Source organism: Phaenicophaeus curvirostris, chromosome 18 (assembly GCF_032191515.1).
Source record: "Phaenicophaeus curvirostris isolate KB17595 chromosome 18, BPBGC_Pcur_1.0, whole genome shotgun sequence".
NCBI classification, from domain to species: domain Eukaryota; kingdom Metazoa; phylum Chordata; class Aves; order Cuculiformes; family Cuculidae; genus Phaenicophaeus; species Phaenicophaeus curvirostris.
The window spans coordinates 9,495,028-9,516,063 of record NC_091409.1 but is presented as its reverse complement, the minus strand read 5'-3'; the positions used below and the strand labels follow the sequence as shown (position 1 = coordinate 9,516,063).

At 40.7% G+C, this 21,036-nt stretch overlaps 1 protein-coding gene across 6 annotated transcripts in view; it reads left to right on the top strand.

Moving 5' to 3' along the window:
* EYA2 (EYA transcriptional coactivator and phosphatase 2) overlaps window positions 1-21,036 on the top strand; it is a 97,147-nt gene that overhangs the window by 61,749 nt on the left and 14,362 nt on the right. For all 6 annotated transcript variants that reach the window (XM_069872061.1, XM_069872058.1, XM_069872060.1 and 3 more), the window contains 4 exons: window positions 4,830-4,897; window positions 6,805-6,982; window positions 8,595-8,722; window positions 9,224-9,307. In XM_069872061.1, the coding sequence (XP_069728162.1) occupies window positions 4,830-4,897; window positions 6,805-6,982; window positions 8,595-8,722; window positions 9,224-9,307 (458 nt within the window). The remainder of the gene's footprint in view (window positions 1-4,829; window positions 4,898-6,804; window positions 6,983-8,594; window positions 8,723-9,223; window positions 9,308-21,036) is intronic.

The window sequence follows — 21,036 nt, the reverse complement described above, 5'->3', positions numbered from 1 at the left end:
GGGTTCATTATGCCTAATGGCAAACAGTTGAGCAAAATGCTGCAAGGTACTTAAGGGTTGTGTTTTTCTTCTCCTTTAACAGGTAAGATAGTCTTGAAATACCTTCACAGCTGACAGCCATGCAACATTTTATGAGTTTTCTTGTCCAATAAATGCAGGCAGATGTTGTAGGATTTGGAACCTTACAAGGCACTGGAGTATAGCTGGTGGGAGGTAATTTTGATGAGTGCTTAACCCCTCACTAAAAAAGTAGCAGCTTGAAGAAAGCAATATTTACTGCAGGAAACGTTAGCTTGTCAGAGAGCTATAGCACTGCAAAGAACCTTTCCGAATGACCATGCAAGTCCTCAGCCAGATGTTCTTCATAGCATAAAGTAACATACGCTCTGCTGGGAGTTAGACTAATGCCTTTCCTTGCGTCACTCCCAGTCAGCATTGTTTCCTGTAGGAAAACAGCTTGCTAATGTAAGAATACACAAGCCATTACATGCAGGCTTGTAAAGCACCATGCAATTCAGCTGAACCCTGTAGGCATTTATTTTAGTAGTGCTAAGTGATCAAATAATCCTTTGAGAGAACTCTCCCTGGAACCGCTGAGCAATTCATCTACAGGTTAGAGGAAACACTTGGATCTAAGCTTTGGTGTTCTGTTTCAAGTATACTCAGAAGTGCTCATGGTAGCCACCCTCTGAACACCCTCATCTCAGTCCAGTGTTCCATCTTTTGAGCGTTCATAGACTCATAATTGCTGCTGGCTATATCCTCATTCAACTGCAGAGCATTTCATTGAATACTGGAAGCATAAACCATCTTTCCTTGTAAGCCATCTGTTCTAAATATCACAGCTTATTGTCTTTTGAGCAGTACAGGAGACTTGGAGAACATCTTCCTGATGTCATGGCCCCTCTGACCTGTGAAGTGCAAGGACACAGACCTGATTCTGAAAGCTTGCTGGAGTATTGATCTGAATTATACCACGGGCACAGCCTGGCTCTGTAATCCTAATTCCCTAATACACTATACTAAGTATTTATTCATAAGGTGAAAGAAAATGTTTTTAGCAGTGCCAGAGCTTAGTTCTGCAGATACTGAAAACAACTGTGAATATTCCCTTATTTTCCTTGCTCTTACATGGAAAGGAGAGGAAGAAACGGAGCCTGACTGAAAGTGACTGAAAGACAGAAAGGGAGAGGAATGGAGAGGAAGAAGAAGCTGGCATGACAGTTTTTACAGGAGCACAGTCCAGATCACACACCATTGAAATTATCATTGGCCATGGCATAGATTAAAATGTTTGAATTAAAAATGGCATAAGGGGAAAATAGTAAATGGAATACATCTGTATGAGAACAGGAATATTCCATCAATCAGCTCACAAAGAGTTTCTCTATACACTCATATGGAGAAGGGGCACGTGCTTATCAAGGAAAAGTTGTGGCACTGAATATGTACGGCATATGCACACATGTGTTTTATGCTGTGTCTTTTCATGCAAGTGTGTTTGTGATATACATACTTAGCAGGAACATTTACAGTACCATACATCTGAAGAGCTATCCTTCTACAGAGTTTAGATTGTTTTATTACCAGCTAAATGTTCTTTAAGCTACCTGTGAATGAAGGCATTGTGACATTTAGCAACTGGTTTGATTGAACACAGATGTGAACCGTATTCCATATGGAGAAGATCCAAAGGGAGAGATTCTAGGCTTGTTTCTGATTTGCAAGTAGGCTTTGAATGTACTTACTTCACATTGAGCTACCAAGATAGGTGGAAACAAATCTCTTGCTTGCACATCTGCACTATTGCAAGTGTAAAATCAGCTGCAGTTTAAGACAGTGTGCCGTCTTCAGAGGTCAGGAAAAAAGCCAGTATATGTGAAAGCAAAAGTCCTGTGGAAACGGGCAGTATTCACTCAGAAATGGGAGGAGACTAGGCATTTATATACATTGCTTTCCAAGAGGCTTCCTAGATGTGCCCCATTCTATGTAAGCACCTCTTTCTAATGTCATTCCAGTCTATGTCTGATAGTACAAGAAGCACTGTTACCTGGCAAAGCATTTGAAAAAATAATTACATGGAGAACAGGGCTAAATTGATAATGCCAGTATGCCAGATCTGTTGATAGTTTTCCCGTGTTATCTTAAGTGTAAAATGTACTAGAGCAAAACTGAAATTGTGTGGCAGAATTCATTTTATTATGGAAATGAAAAGGGGGTTGAATTTGATCTTCCTTTAGACAAACTATGCTCAAATGTTACTCCTGCTTGGTCAAGATACAGTGACGTGGGCCAGAATAAGTGAAAAACCTCTGCTGCCAAAATCTGTTCCGAGGCCTGTTGAACTTCAGGTTATAGGAAATACCAGTCTTAAGGACTTTCACAAGTATTTAAATGTGCAGGTAAAAAATTAGGAAGTTTCGTTTCTGTCTGTGCACCATAGTCCTTCCTTTTGAAAATCTCCTGGGCATATGGAGCGAGACTGCAGCAGCCTGCAGGGACACCTGAACCAGGACCTGGGTAGCTCAGCTAAAATGGTAAAAGTATGTTCTATAAAACCACAGTGTAAAATGCACCACATAGGGTCTAGCCACAGTGTACTGTGGGAAGCTGTGGAGCATGAGTCATTCTCATCCGCTCACCCCTATTTCTGCCGTCTTCTCTCTGCTCACGTACCCGCCCTGTGTGTGCGTGGACACACTTGTTTTGCACAGATGGTGCAAAGTTCAGAGTAAGTTCATTCCAATTGTGCAGATCTCCTTCTTTTTATAATTCTCTGTTTGGAAAGCGGGAAGCTATGGTGTCATGTGCAGGTAGCACAGCAATAAACATGTTCTCATCACAATTTACACATAAAGCGTGAGTCCCTCGAGGTAACTCATCCCTCTCTTGACAGCTTTAATAAAGGATGATGGATTGTTTCTAAATGACAGTTTAGGAGGATCAAAAATTCCCCCCTGTATTGTTTTGAGCTCTGGTGTACAAGAGCTGTTCTGTGAAAGTTGTTTTTGCCTGTAAGCGCTGGGGCTCTATTACTTCCCTTCACAGTGGTGAGAAATGCTTAGTTACCACAGGAATATATTCAGCCTGCTGCATACTCGTGACTTCTTAAAAAACTCAGCAGAAAAGCAAAGCCTAGCGTGGGTGGGAAGTGGAGGAATGCCAATAGCTGAATGTGTTATCGACTGCAGCATGCTGCTCTGGGCAGTCTCCTCTTATGAGTTGTGGGGAGGAGGAAGGATTGGATACTGATCCACCCAGAGTTGCCTCTGAGGGTTGAATGCCATGAGGAGGCATCACCTGAACCCACCCTCACTGACTCAGCTCCCCAGCCAACATATTCAGGGGGCTTGGGGAGACTCAGGCCTCCGTATACCTGGCAATCACCTGCACGCTCTTTTCTCCCTCCCTGCCCTTTTCTCTTTATAGACTACATGTGGCAGCAAATTAGTTCTGGAGGGCAGAGTCTTTCCTCTTGTTTCTTTTTGGCTTGAGATTTATTTCTCAGTGCTTGTGCTTTGTAGCTGCACTTCGCAGAGTAGAGTTTGTTCAGCTGTCCATTCCCTAGTTAATCTGGTGTCTTAAAATAAAAACAAGCAAGTGGATCTTTGGAGAAAGGCTGCCACATGAAGATGTGCAGAGTGTCATATGGTTAGTACAGCACTGCTCAAAGTCATTCACACGGTAAGAAAACAGATAATTAAAAAAGGCTGAATGCCTGATTAGGTCGTGGTCTGATGGTACATGGAGGTGACAAAATGAAGCCCAGACAAGAGCCCTCTGTGGCCACACAGCACCACAATCATACCCCTCTCACTGTGGGAGCAGGGGTCTATGTGCCCTGAAGCCTGTCATCGTCTGTCAGGGTGGAATATGGTATAGTCCAGCTCTTGCTTCCTGTATATGAGCAGCCAGGTCTTGAAGCAAGCACTGTTGGAAAACACTGGAAGAAGATTTTTAGTATCAAACCACACACACTCAAGAGGAAGTTCTCCACCCATGTGAAATGGAAAAAAATTGAAACAGAAAACAGCATAGTCTGGAGTTAAATCAAGGCTAGAACTTGCCAGGGGTGCAGGATCTAGAGGATGGGAAGCTTACAGCTCCCCTACCGCTTTCCTGATGGGAGGTAAGGGAGGACTGTCCCTATATATCTGTTCTGAACCTTTACTTCTCCACCCATAAAATATTTGCAGTAATGCTTCTCCCAGCTAAGGAGGCCTGGCTAGTTATCAGCTGCTTTATTTAGGACAGAAGCATGTAGAACTCGCCTGTCCATCCTTTCTCTTCCTAATGTCCCAGGATGAAGCAATGGTTTTGCTCCCTGCTGTCCCAGAAATCTCAACAATATTGTTGTTATGTTTGGGATATTGACACTAGGGAACAAATTTTCAGTGTCATCTAAAAATTCCTGGGTACCTGATCCATAAGGACAGATTCCAGGACATACTATGCGTGTGTATGTGGTTGTTTATGTAAACTGAGAAGTTTTCCTACTGGAGAAGATGATTAAAAATACTGTTCCATTATTTATTGGGAAAAGAAGTAAGGGAATATTAAATTGGGGTTGAATCCTTTTTTTCCAGCTTTGTTTCCTAGCTCCTTAAGTGTTTATTTTAGCGTATGTAATGGTTGTCTTTAAATGCCTTTCAGTAAGCAGACCTCAGTAATAGCCCTAAGTCTTTACAGCCTGTGTTTGTCAAGATTTGTGATATGCTTTTTTTCTAGCGAGCCAGTACTTTTACTTCCTGTTGGAAATTATTTCTATTAATAGATCCTGTTACTTTGATTGCTGGTGTGTTTTATGACCATTATATTCTTTCCCTTAGGCACAACAGGGATTTACCAGGGAGCCAATGGCCTGGCAAATTCTGCAGGATTCAGTGCTGTGCATCAGGTATGGCTCAGCGTTTATTATTGGTAACCTTGTTGCTTATTTTAAACAGTTTGGAGTTTGGTAGATCAGAGAGATTATTCTGGTATTTACAGCTATTTAAACAAGGTGCTGCCGTGTGTTTTGCTGAACACCATTCCACTCTGCTCCCGTCGCCTGTCTAGTTGGTGGACTTCTAGATGTCTTGGTTAATTTTAAGGTGTGTGTATCGATACACACGCTTGCGCTGAGTGCAGACCTTGCAGGAGGAGGATGCCCCAGCAGTCTCTGCCGTGCTGCTGTAGCAGTGCCAAGAGTTTCATCATTCCTCTGCCATCTTACAACTTTCAGACATGTTTTCCATCCTCTACTGAGAGCTCTGCTTCTAGGATCGGGTTTTCTGCTGTCTTGGCCTGTGTAATAAATATGAACTATTTGAACGAGGTGTTGGCAGGCTCTGATGAATATTGAGCCATCTGAGCTGTCTGTGTGTTTGCTTCTTTGAGAATACACCTGTCTGTGGGCTTCATGCTTCAGATACTGTGATAAATGTGTGTGTATAAATAAACAGTGTGCATATGTACATGAGGCAGATGTTTCTTAGTAGCAAATGGTTCTCCTTGATTGGAGCAAGCAAATGAGTACAGCGTCCCAGAAACTGTGTTTTGTTTCACCAGTAATTTTAATTCCTTGTTTGTAAGGTGATTGTTGACTTGTGTTTTTAATGACCACAGTGGCCACATCTTTATTACTCCAGTTTTGGCTAAAAATGTCAGTATTTGCTGATAGAAGTGTGTTTGATTGAAGTACGGAGGTTATCTAAAAGGGGGAATAATATGGGGCTGTTTTCATTATTTTGTGATGTTTATTAAGAGAAAACAATGCATTTCTCTTGTTTCTTTTTCAGTTTGTTATTATGACAACTTGTGTCCTTGTTCTTGAGAGCTCCCTGGTGACTGAAAGTTAATGAAATACCTGTGTCACAAAAATATAAACTGTTATGGAGGAAAGTGCTTTTAGTCCTTCTAAAAGACTATTATTTAATTTTATTTAATACCAAAGACTAATTAACATTTCTGAGGAAATAAAAACCTTTTGCTGAAAGGCAATCCCCAGAGCCTGAATACAGTTCTCTGTCTGAAAAAGAAAATAGGTGGACAAGAGCAGGAGTTGCAATTAAAACAGGAAAAAAAAACAAATTAAAGCATTTCTTTTAATTGTCCAGAGGGAGGTTTTCTATTCTATTCCAATGTTTTGCTTCTCACAATGAAAGACAGTATGAAGATAATAATATGAAATATGTTTGGGAGTCTTAAAATCAAGACAAATGGGTTTGTGATACTTCAGCCCCCCAAGGTCACTTGCACCTCATGTATTTAGTTCATTTTGCTGTAGGTAGGGCAGCTCACTCAGACACTTAGTTATTGCTGAGACAGTTGGACAATCTCAACTGTGAACATTTCTGCAAAACAATTGCAATTTTTTTCATCATTTTTGTAACCCATTCTAACAGCTGATCAGAAAATGTTGCTGGTCATGGGAAAACGCAGCCCACTTTGCTCCTTCCCTCACCCAAATATTCATTCTGTTCTTCTCGTTTCTTAGGTATTTTGTTGTTTACAGAGACTACTTCACTCCAGAATAAAATCATTGAAATCTATAATACAAAATGCATCACCACTGATAACTAAAATCCTTTAGAAAAAGCACAACTCGCCTGATTTCTGACCTCGTGTTGATTAGTTGATTGTGATAAAATAGGAGTGTATTTAGGAGAAACAGAGAAGTAATTTCGTAAGTGAATGAAAAATGGTTCTTCAGTGAAATATTCCTGAGTCATGACTTGCTGCATGCATAGATGACACTGCCTTTGTGGTGCCTTACTCATTTATCAGATACACAGAAGTTAAATGTTTCTTTTTTCTTCAAAGGAATACTCATCATATCCAAGCTTTCCTCAAAGCCAGTACTCGCAGTATTACAGCTCCTCCTACAATTCTCCATATGTGTCTGCAAACAGCATCAGCCCCTCAGCTATCCCAACCTCCACTTACTCACTTCAGGAGTCTTCTCACAATATCACCAGTCAGAGCACAGAATCACTGTCTGGTAGGTGCATCTCTTCTGTTTTCAGTGTGCCAGACTCGGCCACCTGTAGACATAAACCCTATGACCTTGCTGTTGGAATTTTTTTAAATGCATATATTTACAAGGATAAATCGGATTTCTTAGCACATAATAGTTCTGCTTACATGGTGCAACACAGAGTTTTGGGAAGAGATTAGAATGTCCAAGCTGTCTAAAACCACCTTGTGTTATTTTCATGACAATGCAAGGTTTGGTCTCCTCTCAAGCTAGTACAGAAAGATGAAACAATTACGTGCAAAGTCCAGATCAGTACTGAGGGCTAACATGGGTAGCAGTGAGTTCAAAACAAGTAGCCATGCTCTGAAAAACACCAGAGTTTCCTGATTGTCTGATGACTTTTTAGTCCATGTCTCTCTTAAGGTTTCTGTTGACCTCTTATGCATTTATAGGTAAGTGCATCAAGAGGAAGTCCCTCTTTAAAAATCAACACAAATTGTTTGTCTAAGTTGAAAGTTCAAAATTAATTTCATGGAAAAAGGCTGCAGAATTTGTGGCCTCTTTGAGTGCTTAATTTTTAAAGTCTCAAAGCTTGAATGGTTTATGGAATTACTGACGAATTATGATGCTCCAATGTACTGTTCAAGCACAATCTTCAGATATCGCTTCCCTGCTGAAGTTTTCATTGGCGTGCAATAACATTTACATAAAACGCCACATAATTTGTGGATGATCATAGTATACGCCCATTGTAGGTCTGCTGCCTTATGAAACAAATCTGAACATCTGTGGTTGCTCTAAAAGAAAAATAAACTAATGTTGTTTTTTAAAAAGAAGTGATCACAGACTGCTCTAAAAGCAGTTGGAGGATTTTCTGTTCCTTAGATCTTATCTCAGCCTTTTTGAGACAGGGTGATTTCAAAAAGGCTTGTTAGGCACAATCCAAGCTTCTCTAAAGAAGAATATGGTTATTCTAGGAAGCTGGAGAGCCCACAACTTAGCAAGGTGAAAAGAAAAATATATTTGGAAAAGATTTGTAATGTAAGGTAAGTGAAATCCAGACAGGTTTATGAAAACCAAGCTAATCAAAACAGATACTTTATACAAAGGAAGTTCACCTTTGACTGTCTCTTCTCAGTTATTTCTAATATACTATCCTCTGTGAAATGGAATATGGCTAAATAGACTAGTTCTGTATTTTTAAATAAAAGTTAATTTTGAAAGTATATTTTTAATTTTAAGCATTTATCAAATTAAAAAAAAAATTTGTTTCAGAAGATTAATTTATCCTGGTTTCCTGTTCCATTGCCTTCCTAATTTCTCTGTTGAGAAACAGGAGGAGTAAAATTCACAAAGCTATTTTTTTCAGTGAAAAATGTGATAAGGTTTTCGAAATGACACATCCATTTAAAAATACTAAATATCTAAGTTTGGTGATTTTTTTAAATAGTTTTAACAAAACTTAGGAGTTAAAAGTTATTTCTCTAACAGTGTCAGCTATTAACATGAAAAAAGGAAGATTTTCTGATGGTGTTTTCACAGTGTTTCAGATCCTCTCCATTAAAAGGTTTCATGCTTTAATTTAAATTACACAGTGCAAAGTAGGTTTACAATGGAATTTCTTTTTTCGTAAAAGGGGACTATTCAACAACACCAGCAAAAGATATAGAAACAGACAGACATCACAGAGGGTCAGATGGCAAGGTACGAGCCCGGTCAAAAAGAAGCAACGATCCTTCCCCTACTGCTGACAGTGAGATTGAGGTAATAACTTTAATTGATATTCCCTTAGTAAATCCAGCAAAGATAAATATTTGCATCTATAAGCAAATCCCACCAACAAACTAGTGAGGGGTAAGAGCCAGAATAAAATCAGTAATTTAACTGGAGCCTATATACATGGGTAGTCAAAGTAATTGCTCAATTTCTGTGTTATCAGCATCTTCAACGTTCTTCATATGTGTTTTCTTTTTTCCTTCGGGCTTTTTATAAGTCTCCTGTTTTGTTCCCCTGACTTGATAGGCAACAGGGGATTTCTGGGGTTGTTAGGAGAGCAGACTCTCAGGATGGCCAGCACACACGTAGTTCCATAATTCCTGATGTTTCATTTTGCCTGCTTTCACAAAGTGTCTAGTCAATGCTCCAAGTGGGTTTGAGATCTTAAAAAGCTCTAGTCCAACAGGACATATTTCCTGACTGAACGAGTTCTTGCAGTTGCTTAATATGTAACTATATTTCTTTTTTCCACCCCCTCTGTCATCACAGCGTGTGTTTGTGTGGGATTTGGATGAGACGATAATTATTTTTCACTCCTTACTCACGGGAACCTTTGCATCCAGATATGGGAAGGTAAAATTTAATTTTTTTAGCATTACTGCTTGTCCAGCCAAATTGCATCGGGAACTGTGGGGGCAGCTAATGAGACAGCTTTTCAAACAGATGCTGCCGATTTTATTCAGACACATTTGTATAAATATGTCCTGTGGTATTTCCTTCGAACATGTGAAAATTTAATTTACCTCCCTTTCATGTTGCGAGCAGCGTCTTGTTTTTCAAAAGCGTGTATTGTTCAGCTGCTGCTAGGTAGGACATCAGGATGTTCTTTCAATGTCTCTTCTGCAAGAAAGAGCCTATCAAGCAGCCAGACAGCATTAAGTTTAGACTGAATGAGGTAACACATTTTTTGTTAAACCGGTGTTTTCTCATGACTCTCAGACAATTTCTAAGAGAGATTTTGTGTTGGTCAGTCTAGGTTGCCATGAATACTTCCCACGTGGCTAATGAAGCTTAGATTTTTAAGGGGTTTTAGGAACCGTATCTTTAGCTATCCATACTTTAAGCAGCCCCTTTGAAATGCAGCCAATTCCGTTTTTGTAGCTAACGCTGTCTGTGGCTGAACAGCCTGAACTTGGGTGTTAAGGAGAAAAGCTGGCTCTTGGATTTAGTAACATGTGATTCAATTTCTTCCTAAGGCAGCTTTTTATGATAAACACTTCAGTCACTTGGAATTACTGAATGGCAAACACTTTTAAATGGGTAGGAAAAAAGACAATATCATTACCTAATTAAAGGTGGATGACCTAGTTGGCAGCTGTCCCCACACATGGCTTTGAACAGTCAGCTTCATCAGGAGACTGGAAAATAACCCTGCTTTTCTCTAGAAAGCAGAAATATGATTTGACATCATTTCATGACTTTACCAGCTGTACTTGTTTTACGATGGTTATAACAAGCTGAATGTGTAATTAGTAAGATAGATTTATTGTTTGCTGTTAGATGTGCACGGTTGTAAAGGATATAAAATGGTGTTTGTGGTGTGGAAGTCTACTGCAGCACTTGGAATGCTGCTAACACTTCTAACAGCACCCTCTGAAAACCAAGCATGTGTTTCCAAGCAGGGATTTATTCAGACCCGTGTTGTACAAGGTAATTGAAGCGGTTACTTTTCCCAGGGAACATAATGAATGAGGCAGGCTGAGGTATACATGTGTAAACTCAAACCTACTGCCTGCAAAAAAACAGAAAGAATTAAGCAGGATCAGGAAACATAAACTTACTCTGTGTGGCTCTGCGACGTGGTCTTGCTTCGCGTTGGGTAAGGGCTGCAGTTTGCATATGGAGAATTCCCCTAATGGTCTTTGTCGTAGCATAAAACGTACAAAGCAGATGCCTTCATCTGCTGCCTCCTGCACAAGTTTATAAAGTGTGGGGTTGTGATCTGCTGCGTGGGGGCAGATGGTGATCTACCAAGGGGTGTGATGGACATGTGGAGGTGAGCAGCCCTGCCACCACAGTATATATGAGCTCGTGTTGATGGGCTGCCACGAAGGCAGAGGCTGCCATCTCTGGAGCAGCTGGTGTGAGGATGAAATAGGATTAGGGAGTGGAGCCAGAAAGGGTTTATCAAACCAGTCACCAGTGGCCAAGCAGTGTTAGGCCATGACAGGGCACTCTTCATGAGCAGCAGCCTACAAAATGGACCAGGGAGAGAGAAAAACAGCACAATTGGAACTCAGGGGAATTGTCTGCTTTGGAAGGCCCTTTAAGCTACAAAATGACAAACTTCTGTTGGCTGTTTCCTTTATACAAATGTAAAAAAATATACAAAAATCAGTATACAGCAGGGTCTTTGAGAAACTTCTCTAGAAGGATTTTTTTTTTCCTAGTTCTTCATTTGTTTCATCAGTATTAAATTCCTCAGGGCTTTCCTATAAGGGAAATGATTGTGTTATAAAAGTCTTATAGGCTAACGGCTTGATCCAAAGACAACCAGAGGCTTTGGTGGGCTTTGGAACAGACCTTAGACCAAGAGGGAAATACAGCACACTCAGACAGGCTGTCCTGGGAACTGTTAAGTAGTAGCACCGTTCAGAAATGTTTAAGTGAGCTGAACTATCAAGTACAAGCGAAGTAGTGAGCCAGATGTTAATAGAGTTTCAGAATCTCTTACTTGAATAATGTAGGAAGTGTTAATTTCAAAGTAAATTAAGTATCAAGGCCTAAAATCTTATTTTTGCCCATCATTTATCATATAAAAATCACGTGCCTGTAATTAGGCATTCACATGCTCTGAATTAAATCTCACACATGGGTGTCTTGGTTGTGCATGTCTTCCTTCAGAAAAAGTGTCAGTATGATACTGAGACATTAATGTTAGTTAGGGGAATAGTGAAGACCATATAAACTGTGTTGCCTTGGTAGAGCTGCTGTGCAGCCACTCAAAAGAACTAGTCTATGAAGTTGATCAAGCTGAAGAATAGCATCTCTTTCTGGGATGGCTTTTCTGGGAAGAGGGAAGGAAGAATATCAACCATAGCTTCAGAGATTTGGGTCTAAACTCCTGTGTTCTTTAACTACAAAATCTGAAATGGTTCTGGACCTTGTTCTTTCCTTGCTGATGCAGCAGTTGGGAGCTGTCCAAGCAAATCTGATTTGGGGGAGAAAGGGGTGGGGGGAAATTGACAAAATATATTATCAATTATAGTTGTATTATAGTTATATTGTTAGTCATTAATGCTTCAGTGTGTTTTCTGGTCTGATTTCATGCGTACATTCTCTTTGTTTGGTTTCTGAGGGAGACCTCTATGGTCCATGCCGTAGATACGGGCTCTTCAGAGCATGGACAGTTCATCTCAGGTGTTCATAAAATAATTTGCTCACAGCATTAATAGAAATTGAAACACAAAATATACTCAAGGTGGAAGCAAGAATTAATAGCTTAGCCTAGGATGCTCCTTTTTTGTCCCCTCTTTGCTCTGTCCTGTGGATACACACTCATCAGGCGTTTGTTCTTAATGTCTGTCCCGTTCAGTCACTGCAGCGTAATCCTAATAGTGGCAGTCAGAATGGCCTGCAAATTCACATCTTCTTTTGCTCTCTTGCCCATGGTTGAATGGATGCCTACCTGCACAAACATACAGAGTCACGGTCTAAGTGATCTGGGCAGCAAAGCTGTCAAACCCAAGGAAATCTCTCCACCCTTTGGTTTCTCAGCAGGAGGCCCTCTGAAAAGAAAAGACAAAAAAAAATAAGTTCCATAGGCAGTTAACCCTGGATAATATGAGAGGTTTAGAAACCTGTTCTGCAGGCTTCTGATCACTGTATGGGTGCCGAATATTTACCGTGTGCCTAGAGATCACAACAGACCATCATTATAGCTTAATGTTCTGTCCACCCAGCCCTTTTACCCTTCAGGCGTGTATATTAGAGCTCCCATTCAACAGGAAGATGACTGCAGTCTTTACTATCTGCCTGCCAAATCACTGACTAAACATAATGGGAAAAACTGTAGCAGTGCTGCTGGGGTTTCGCAGGAGCTGGGTACAAGTCAAGGGGCTTTGGCCATTCGTTTGAAGCAGCGAGATGCAATACAGAAAGACTCTTTTGGTGGTATTAATTCAGACACAATAAAAAGAGATTGCAAGCACTGCTGTGCCAAAAAAAATCATGAGTCTATTCCCCTTTCCCTGACTGAGATATTTGCAGGCTTGTTCCATGATCTGTTTTGTCAAACACATTAAAAAGCTTTTAAATTTCACCTCTTTCAGTCCAAGAAATTTAAGCATTATATTGCAGATTTGTTCTCACACTTTTCAGAGGGCTGGTGTTGAGAAAAATGTGGCACTGGGCGTATTGTTTTCTGTAGTGGAAGGGTACATGTGAAGTTAATACCTTTTCTCAGTATTTTGTGTTGTTACCAGAATGTGTGTTCTTGTCCTGTGTCGGTATGGTCCTTGGGATTTTAGTGTCAAAATGAATTGTGATTGAAGTAAAATCTGGCATTAAGATTTGCCTTTACATGCAAGTTACTCTGAAATCCTGGAACCAGGATTTTATCTTAGCACTGATTTAAGGAACTGAATACTTAGGACAATCTAAATTCTTGAATTATGTTGTAACTCTATCCATGCTTTGACAACATCTACTGATACCTGTGAGTTAGGATCTATAAAATTCCCTGTAAGATGCATAACAATTTCTCAGATTGTTAAGAATCTTGAATTGGCTCAAATTAAGAAAAATATACTGCAAAAAATAACAGAGCCCATTGTGTCCCTGTTCTAAATCAGTCTTGCAAAGCCATGTTCTAGATTTTCATTAACCTTAACTGAAAGGCATTCAGATTGCTTGTTTTCCACTGTCCCTGTGAGCCTGGACCATGGAGTCACTTTGCCTGGAGTGGCCACTCTGGCAGCTTCACTGGAGACTTGCAGTTTGCCTTGCAATTGCTTGATTGATGTAGAGGCTGGGGTTTTGCCATATTGTTTTATTGCTTTTGTATTTAGTGAGGGGCAGCATTAGATCCAGGTTGTAAGCAGAGCAGTATCGGTGTGGTAGATTCAGGGCATGCACTGGAGTTTCCAGCCTGTGTGAACATGGGCTTTGCCTCTCTGATGAGGGACTTGCCAGTGGCACAGGCATGTGAAGGACCAGGAGAGCATCCTCCAATGAGACCGAGGCCTCAAGTCCTTCTGGACAGAGTAGGTTCCTGCTTGGCCCAGCTGAGGACAGGACGTAACTGGGTTTTTCTAGCATTTCAAGCAACCGTCCTAGCGGCTGTATGCTGGTCGCCTGTGAACTGGACTGTCTTGTTCTCACCAGAAATGATGTGGTGGATCTAAGAAACCTTATTCCTCAAATATTTTCCTTTAAGTGAATTATAATTTCCAATCGAAAAAAAAAAAAAAGAAGTCATTGAAAAGTTCCTACTTGGCTTTACTCAAGTTCTGTGCAAAACCTTATTGTTGATTTTTGGTTTTTTGTTTGTTTGGTATTTTTTTTCCTCCTTTCATTGATTGCTTCAAGTAGCTTGTGCTTTCCCCTGCTTTGTTGTCTCTCAGGACCCTAAAGCCAGGACCCAATTGAAACACCACAGGGATTTAATCAAATCTGATGGTGATTCATGCTTCTAGTGGCCGAATCTGTCCTTTACTGCTTTACAAACTGAGAAGGAATAAAACCCCATTTTATTGCTTGACTGTTAAAAACTATTTGTAGAAGTTGCTAAGGTTCAAATCAAAAGCACCCTCCCTTGAGAACTATTAGTTAATTCTAAGTGCCATGGCGTTGCTTTTTTTTCTTCTCCCCTTGCTTGAGATGTGGCCTTATATCACTACTGCTGTTCAAACATCTGAGAGTTTTCCATTCCTTTGACAAACATGAGGCAAAGTGCTTAAGGACATCTGTTTATTTTATTTCTTTAATGAGAAAACCTTCCAATTTCTTACTGGCTCAGCTGTGTTTATTTACATTTTGTTAGTCATATGTGTGGGGCACCTTGGGACATTAAAAACCTGCAGAGGCCTATGCTGAGGGCTGCTAGCAGGCATCCTAGTTAGAAAGACAGAATAAGCCCTTCCTAAGGAAAACACAGTCCTTGGAACTCCATAAAATAGATTTTCAAAACAAATAGAGCCTAATTCACTCAGTAGATCATGGATTAAGTCAAGATGAATACAATTTGGAAAGGATTTTCTGAGGAAGTTGGAGATTTTTTTACCCACTAGAGGCTAAACCTTGTATTTAATGCCTTTTTAAGTTAAATTAAAAAAGCATTCAATCTCTGCAGGTAATAAAAAAGTCTGTTACTTTAGACATGCTGCTATATCAATTATTAGTTCGTTATTGGAGAGAAGGGAGTAAATAATTCCAGCCATTTGATTATTTCCAGTGTGTATTTCGGGAGCAAACATCTGTGATTGTCATCTGCGCTGGCTGATGAGAAGCGGTGGCAGAAACAGCAAAAGCAGATCCACAACAGCTTAGGTGGTGGGCACGGGAGATGCTCTGGGCTCATGTAGGTGTAACCTCTTGTACTAGAGCTTAGGTGAGCAGAGGGTCTTCTAAGCAAAGTGCACGTGTGGCATTTGGAAGTATTAAAGGATTTTTTTTTACATAAAATATGTATCAGAAACAATGCTAGATTGTCAAACAAGCATCAGTAAAGGGAACCTGCTTTCCAGCATTGCTGATTCATGACTTGATTTTGACAGAAAAATAACTTTTAAAAAACGAAGGCCTATAGCCTGTTGGTAAGTCTTGTGTGCAAAATAGCCTGGGTCTATTAGAAAGATAAAATTGCAAGCTAAGCTACTTACGTGTAGTAAAAGAGATAAACGTGTTCGCTTCCTCAAAAAGATGTAGACTTACTTGAACTAGAACTGGTGCACATAGTTAATCTCCCCTTATCATGGGAAAGGCTTGTTCATGTCTCAAATTCTGATCAAGGTATAAAATGTTAGAGCCAAAGAATGATTATTCTCACGGACTGGTTTTGTTCGAACATGTGGCCCAGACATCTGTATCTTTGCTTTTTTTGGGGGTTGTTTTCTTTTTTCTTTATCAGTACTATTATTATTTTTATACTACAACCAAGCTGGTCCATTTTCCAGGAGTTTCCAAGTAATTAAACCTAATTAAAACTATTAAATTCTTTCTTTTGGTGACAACTTCATTATTAACAGCTAACCACAAGGAGGAGACTTAACTTAGAAAGCCCTTGATTGTATACTAATCCGTCTCTCACCTCTGGCTGACACCTGTGGCAGATAAACCCTATAGAATAGGAGTTAGATGAATACACTTAATTAATACTTTCTTCCTTGTAGAAAAGTAATTATTTGCTCATGGCATAAACAGGTATTTGGCAGGGATTTAAAGAGACTGATTAGTTTTAAATACTAGGGCTTTATTTTGTTTTTTTAAAAGCTGGGGGGGAGCTCTGGATCCAAGATCCATGCTCGGAATGACTTTGTCCTAACATTTTGAATGTCGAGTTAATTGGCACATTGCTAAATAGAAGCAGAGTCAGACAACAAGCTGATTTGTCATCTGTCTCAAAGGAGCCAGCTTTGCCCCTTTGCTAATGGCCTGCATGTCTGAACAGCGTACCTGTAAGGCAGAGGCTTGGAATGGGCTTTGGAGCCAGGATCAGCAGCAAGAGTGACTTGCACTTGAGCGATTGCCAGAGATAAGTCTGCTTCTCTGTTCCTTTCAAAATTACAATGTACAAGAGGGGAGAGCTGGCTGTGGACATCCAGCCAAGTGGATTAGTAGTAGCTGCAGGTGTTAACAAATACATGTCTTTTTAATGCATACTCTAGGGCAAGTATAAGCAGTTTATGAAAAATCCATCTCAGCATTTCAGGAGAGCAGTGGTAAGAAGGTTTTCTAGAGCCGTTTGGGAAGATGCCGATGGTGCAATTTGAAGTGTGGCTGCAGTGCACATGGGCTTTTGTGTAGGAAATGCCAGTACCTTTAGTAGCAAAGATATGGCAATGCAGGCTTCTGTGCAGGTTAGCTTCTGAAAAAGGGTCTAGGGACCTACCTAGTGCATGCTACAACATACTTGCAGCTGTTTGTACCCACATTCACCTTAAAGCTAATTTGGCTGCACCTACATGTTCTGTATTCCCTTTCTTTGCTAAGATATAGACTATTCAGTTTCACATGGAGTGAACATTGTAGTTTTAAAATGCAATTCACTTATAATGTACATAACTAGTTCAAGGACTAGAAACAGTGCATGCAACTAGCCCACATAAAAACAACATTCAGAGCAAACATGCCAGCTCATGCCGTTGGGATATGGAAGAAAAGGTTCGCCTTGGTGAATGGACACTTGTGTCTTCCTGCACCATGTTCCACAGGCTTCTGTTGCCCATGTTTTCCTCAAGTAGGACTGTCTGCTGACCAAGCAGCAAAATTACCCCAAAACAGGCAGGTACGGAGCTGGGAGTTGGCAGTGCCTCACCTACAGTGGAAATTATCTTGCTCACAAGGTGTGGCCATCGTCAGCAGTAGGCAATAGCCTATCAGTCCTTAGCTGAAAGTCACAGCAACAGCAGAGACATGTATCCAAGGATGCTCTTTAGAGCAAATATTTTTGATCCAAAATGTTAAAAAGGGCTTATATTACTCTTTGTATGTTTTGATCCTTTATTGTTTATGAAGGAGTAGTAAGGAATGGGGGCTTTTTACCTCTCGGTTCCCTGAAGATGTGCACTGAACAGAAATGGACAGTTGTGAAACTAAGATTCCTCTTTGTGAAAAGTCAGGGTGAAGGTTGTCCTGAGAAGGGGGATATCAAGCTCTTTAAGAATGAATACTTAAAAATTACCACTGCTCCCCTGGTGCTTATTTCCCAAAGCCTATTAAAGCTGCGTGTTCGAGGGTCAGGAGTGCCTTGTCCGTCGTGTCCGAGTACCAGAGAGAAGCACTAAACTTAACTTGTGGAGCTGTTTAGTTTTGACCCTGAAGGAAGCTCCTCAGTGGTGCATGGCAGAGGTGAGCCATATAGGGATACGCTGTGATGCTGGAGGCTTTATTTACAAAAGGAGTTTATTGCCCTTTTTCTGTCCAGCCTCTCATTGTCCTTGTTTGTGAAAGCATGACTTGTAGATTAGCAGAGGGGAAGGACCTTGGTCTTCTAAAATTACTAAACAAGCACTCAGGATTGAGTTTTCAAATTAATCTGTTTTCACTGTAAAAAATGGTTCCTGGAGGAGATTTCATTTCAGGATGTCCGTGGCCCATTTTTCCTTGGGCTTCATATGCATCGGAAAACATTGGCTAGATCTGTTACCCAGGAAGCTTGTTCCCAGGGCTCCAGGCTGCAGTTTTCCAATGGAAGGATTTATTAGCAGGGATCATTGGTATGAATGCAGCAACTTTACATTGCTTTGCTGGACTCACACTGCTGTAACATAGTCATTAGCATAGAGAGATCGTTTAGTGCTATGGGATTTCTATGCTTAGGAAGAGCTCTCCATCAACATCTTCAGATAAATTTCATAATTCTCTTTCAGATTATTTATATTCTGTGTAGAGATTCTTGACAACCCATTAATTGATACAGCTATCTCGGTTTGGTGCTTTCTGTCAGTCTGATTTTCCTGCTTATTCGTACTTGAATTGAAAGCTGTAGTGACTGTGTCTTTCCTCTGTGTGGGTAAAACCTCAAGCACAGTGGGGTTCAGGTCTGGGACTAGTGCTTCTAGATGCTACAGTAATGCAAATAAATAACTGCCAGTGGAACCCTGGCCTAATGCCTCTAGACACCTGTGTCATACTGGGAGTGCTGATTTGTCTTTTAACTTTATCAGCCTCTTTAAGACTTGGAAGCATGCCTTGCTATAGAGGAAATGTCCATACTGTGAAAGCAGTGGTGCCAAATCATTTCCCCAAACGACTTCCTCTCTGCATGGTAAAGTGCATTTTTCTGTTTTATTTTCATTCCATCGTATTCTTTTATCTCAGGAGAAAGATTATTCTTTCTTTTTCCCCCCTCTCATCTACAGTTTAATTTCCATATTGTTTAGTTTAAGAGAAGGTAACTTCATACACTGTGAAAATGTTTCCTACTCCCTATTAGTGATTAATACCAATAAAGCTGAAGACAAAACTTGGAGGATAAATGACAGGTACCAACCAATGAGATTTCCTGAAAGAGTTTTAAAGGCTAATGATCCTTGAAATGTATAAAAATAAATTGCTTCATTAAAAACTATTTTACAAAATAGTTTCTTCCTAGCAGCATATTTGCTTCAAAACAGTTCCCCTGTGTGACTACACCTGGGTAGTAAAATTTGATTCAGTGGTGTTCACATGGGGCCACAGTCAGATGCCCCGATTATGCTTCTGTCCCTGTGTGTCGTCAGGGGAGCAGGTTTGGGGCTTAAAACCAGTGACATGTTCAAGGCAAGTCTGTTGCAGTTTACTTTTTGCCCAGAGGAGAAAGTGCCCGTCTTTCTGGGACAGCAACAAGCATGTTTAAACATGAGTGACAGAGCTTTTCTTTAGATGGGCACAATGCTAGTAAGTCACACACATGGCTGAAACCACAGCCATTCTGCTCTAATTAAAGAGAACTACACCAAGAATGCGTAATAATTAGGTTAGCGTGTAATACGCTATCCATGTCAACAGCATCTGCCGCAAAGGTTGATTGAAATGTACTCATCCTCCAAACATTGTGCTCTCTGTTAGAGCTCCTCAACTAATTCATTATTGTCCTCTCGTACAATAACATGACTCCACAGAAATCTGCAGAAAATTAGAGCAAAGACTACATATAAATCTGCCCTGGTTTGGCATGGCTTGTAACTTCAGTAGAGGAAAACCACCCACATAAACATAAAGATGAGAGATCCCTGTCCTAATGAAGATGAATTACAAATAAAAGGCTGTTGTGGGAATGCTGGGGTTTTTTTCCAAGTTGTCTGCTGTTGTTTAGTTTGAACAATGCTTTTGAGCTGTGAGTATTTATCAAATTAACCACAGATTATTTTTGCTTATGTTTTTGAAGTACTTAATGAATAAGAAAATGTTCTGCTTTTTGCTGTGGGTTTAGGAACAAGGTCAGTTATTTGCGAGTGGGAGGGGTGGTTGACTTTATGAGAGATCTGGAAAAGTGACTGAGGCTCGTTTAATAATGCAGTGGAGCAGGCTGGGTACAGCAGGTCACTTGATTATGTTTCAGAGCAGCCGATGCACAGAGGCTCTAACCAGTGCCCACTGGGGAAGCCAAGAACTGGGGGAGCCCTGCAGCCACCATCCCTCACCCAGAGGGCAGCTTGAGAGGCCAAGTAGATCTGCTGCACGCTTGCAGCCAGCTGCTAATGGAGCCCTCCAAGCCAGAAGAAAGGAAAATGGCCCAGCCAAAAGTGTCAGTCACTTCTGCCACGTGGGGTTGTCTGTGGGTGGCTTCTGTGGTCAAGCAGATTTAAGCTTGTGCTTGCTGACTTGGCCAGGAAATGTAGTGATAGCCTTCTCACAGGCAGTTCTGGTATCTCAGCTGGGTAGCAAAGGACAGGGAAAAACATGATTTTTTTAAAAATAATCAACTAAATACACTAAGGTAGAGCAGGAGGCAACAAAGTCCTTCTCCAGGGGAGTTTGCTTAAGGTTTTGCCATTGATGTTGGTAGGAACAGGATCTGGATGTGAAAAAGTTCACATGTGCTTAAGAATGTGTAGAAGCCATTTTAGAGCTGCTGGCATGTGCTTTTTCACATTCTCTTAATCATTAAAAAAGCATGGTTTAGAATGCTGCAGGCAGCCAGAGCTTCTGCATCATGTCCTTGCCATTTAGGAAGCAGTTTGGGACCCTCTCAGGGAAGGGCCAAGTCAGACCCACACCCAGCTGGGCAGGGGACTGCTTATCTAAGGAAAAAGCAGAACGAGCAAACCACCACAGTCCCCGCAGAGAGGAGCATTGGGTGCACATCACCATTTCTAACACTAGCTAGAGTGACAGATGAACCCATCCAGAATTGTAATGTGTTGTGCCTTGTCTTGGTTTGTCTTTTTTTAACTGATGTAGTCATTTGGGTGTAATTGCCATGATGGCTACAGTTCTGGCTCTGCAAGCGTGCTTTATGCCACTGAGTGTGTTCTGTCCGAGCAGGAATCGTCAGTCATACATGGACAAGCATTTTATCATGCTGTACTTGGGTTTGCATGGTAGGATGGGATTGTTTTAACTCTGCTGATGTTAAATAAGAAAGCAGCATCCATGGGGATAGAAGAGCTTTGCAGGAGTGCAGCTACTCTTGCATCTTCTGTCCAGGTGCTCATGTA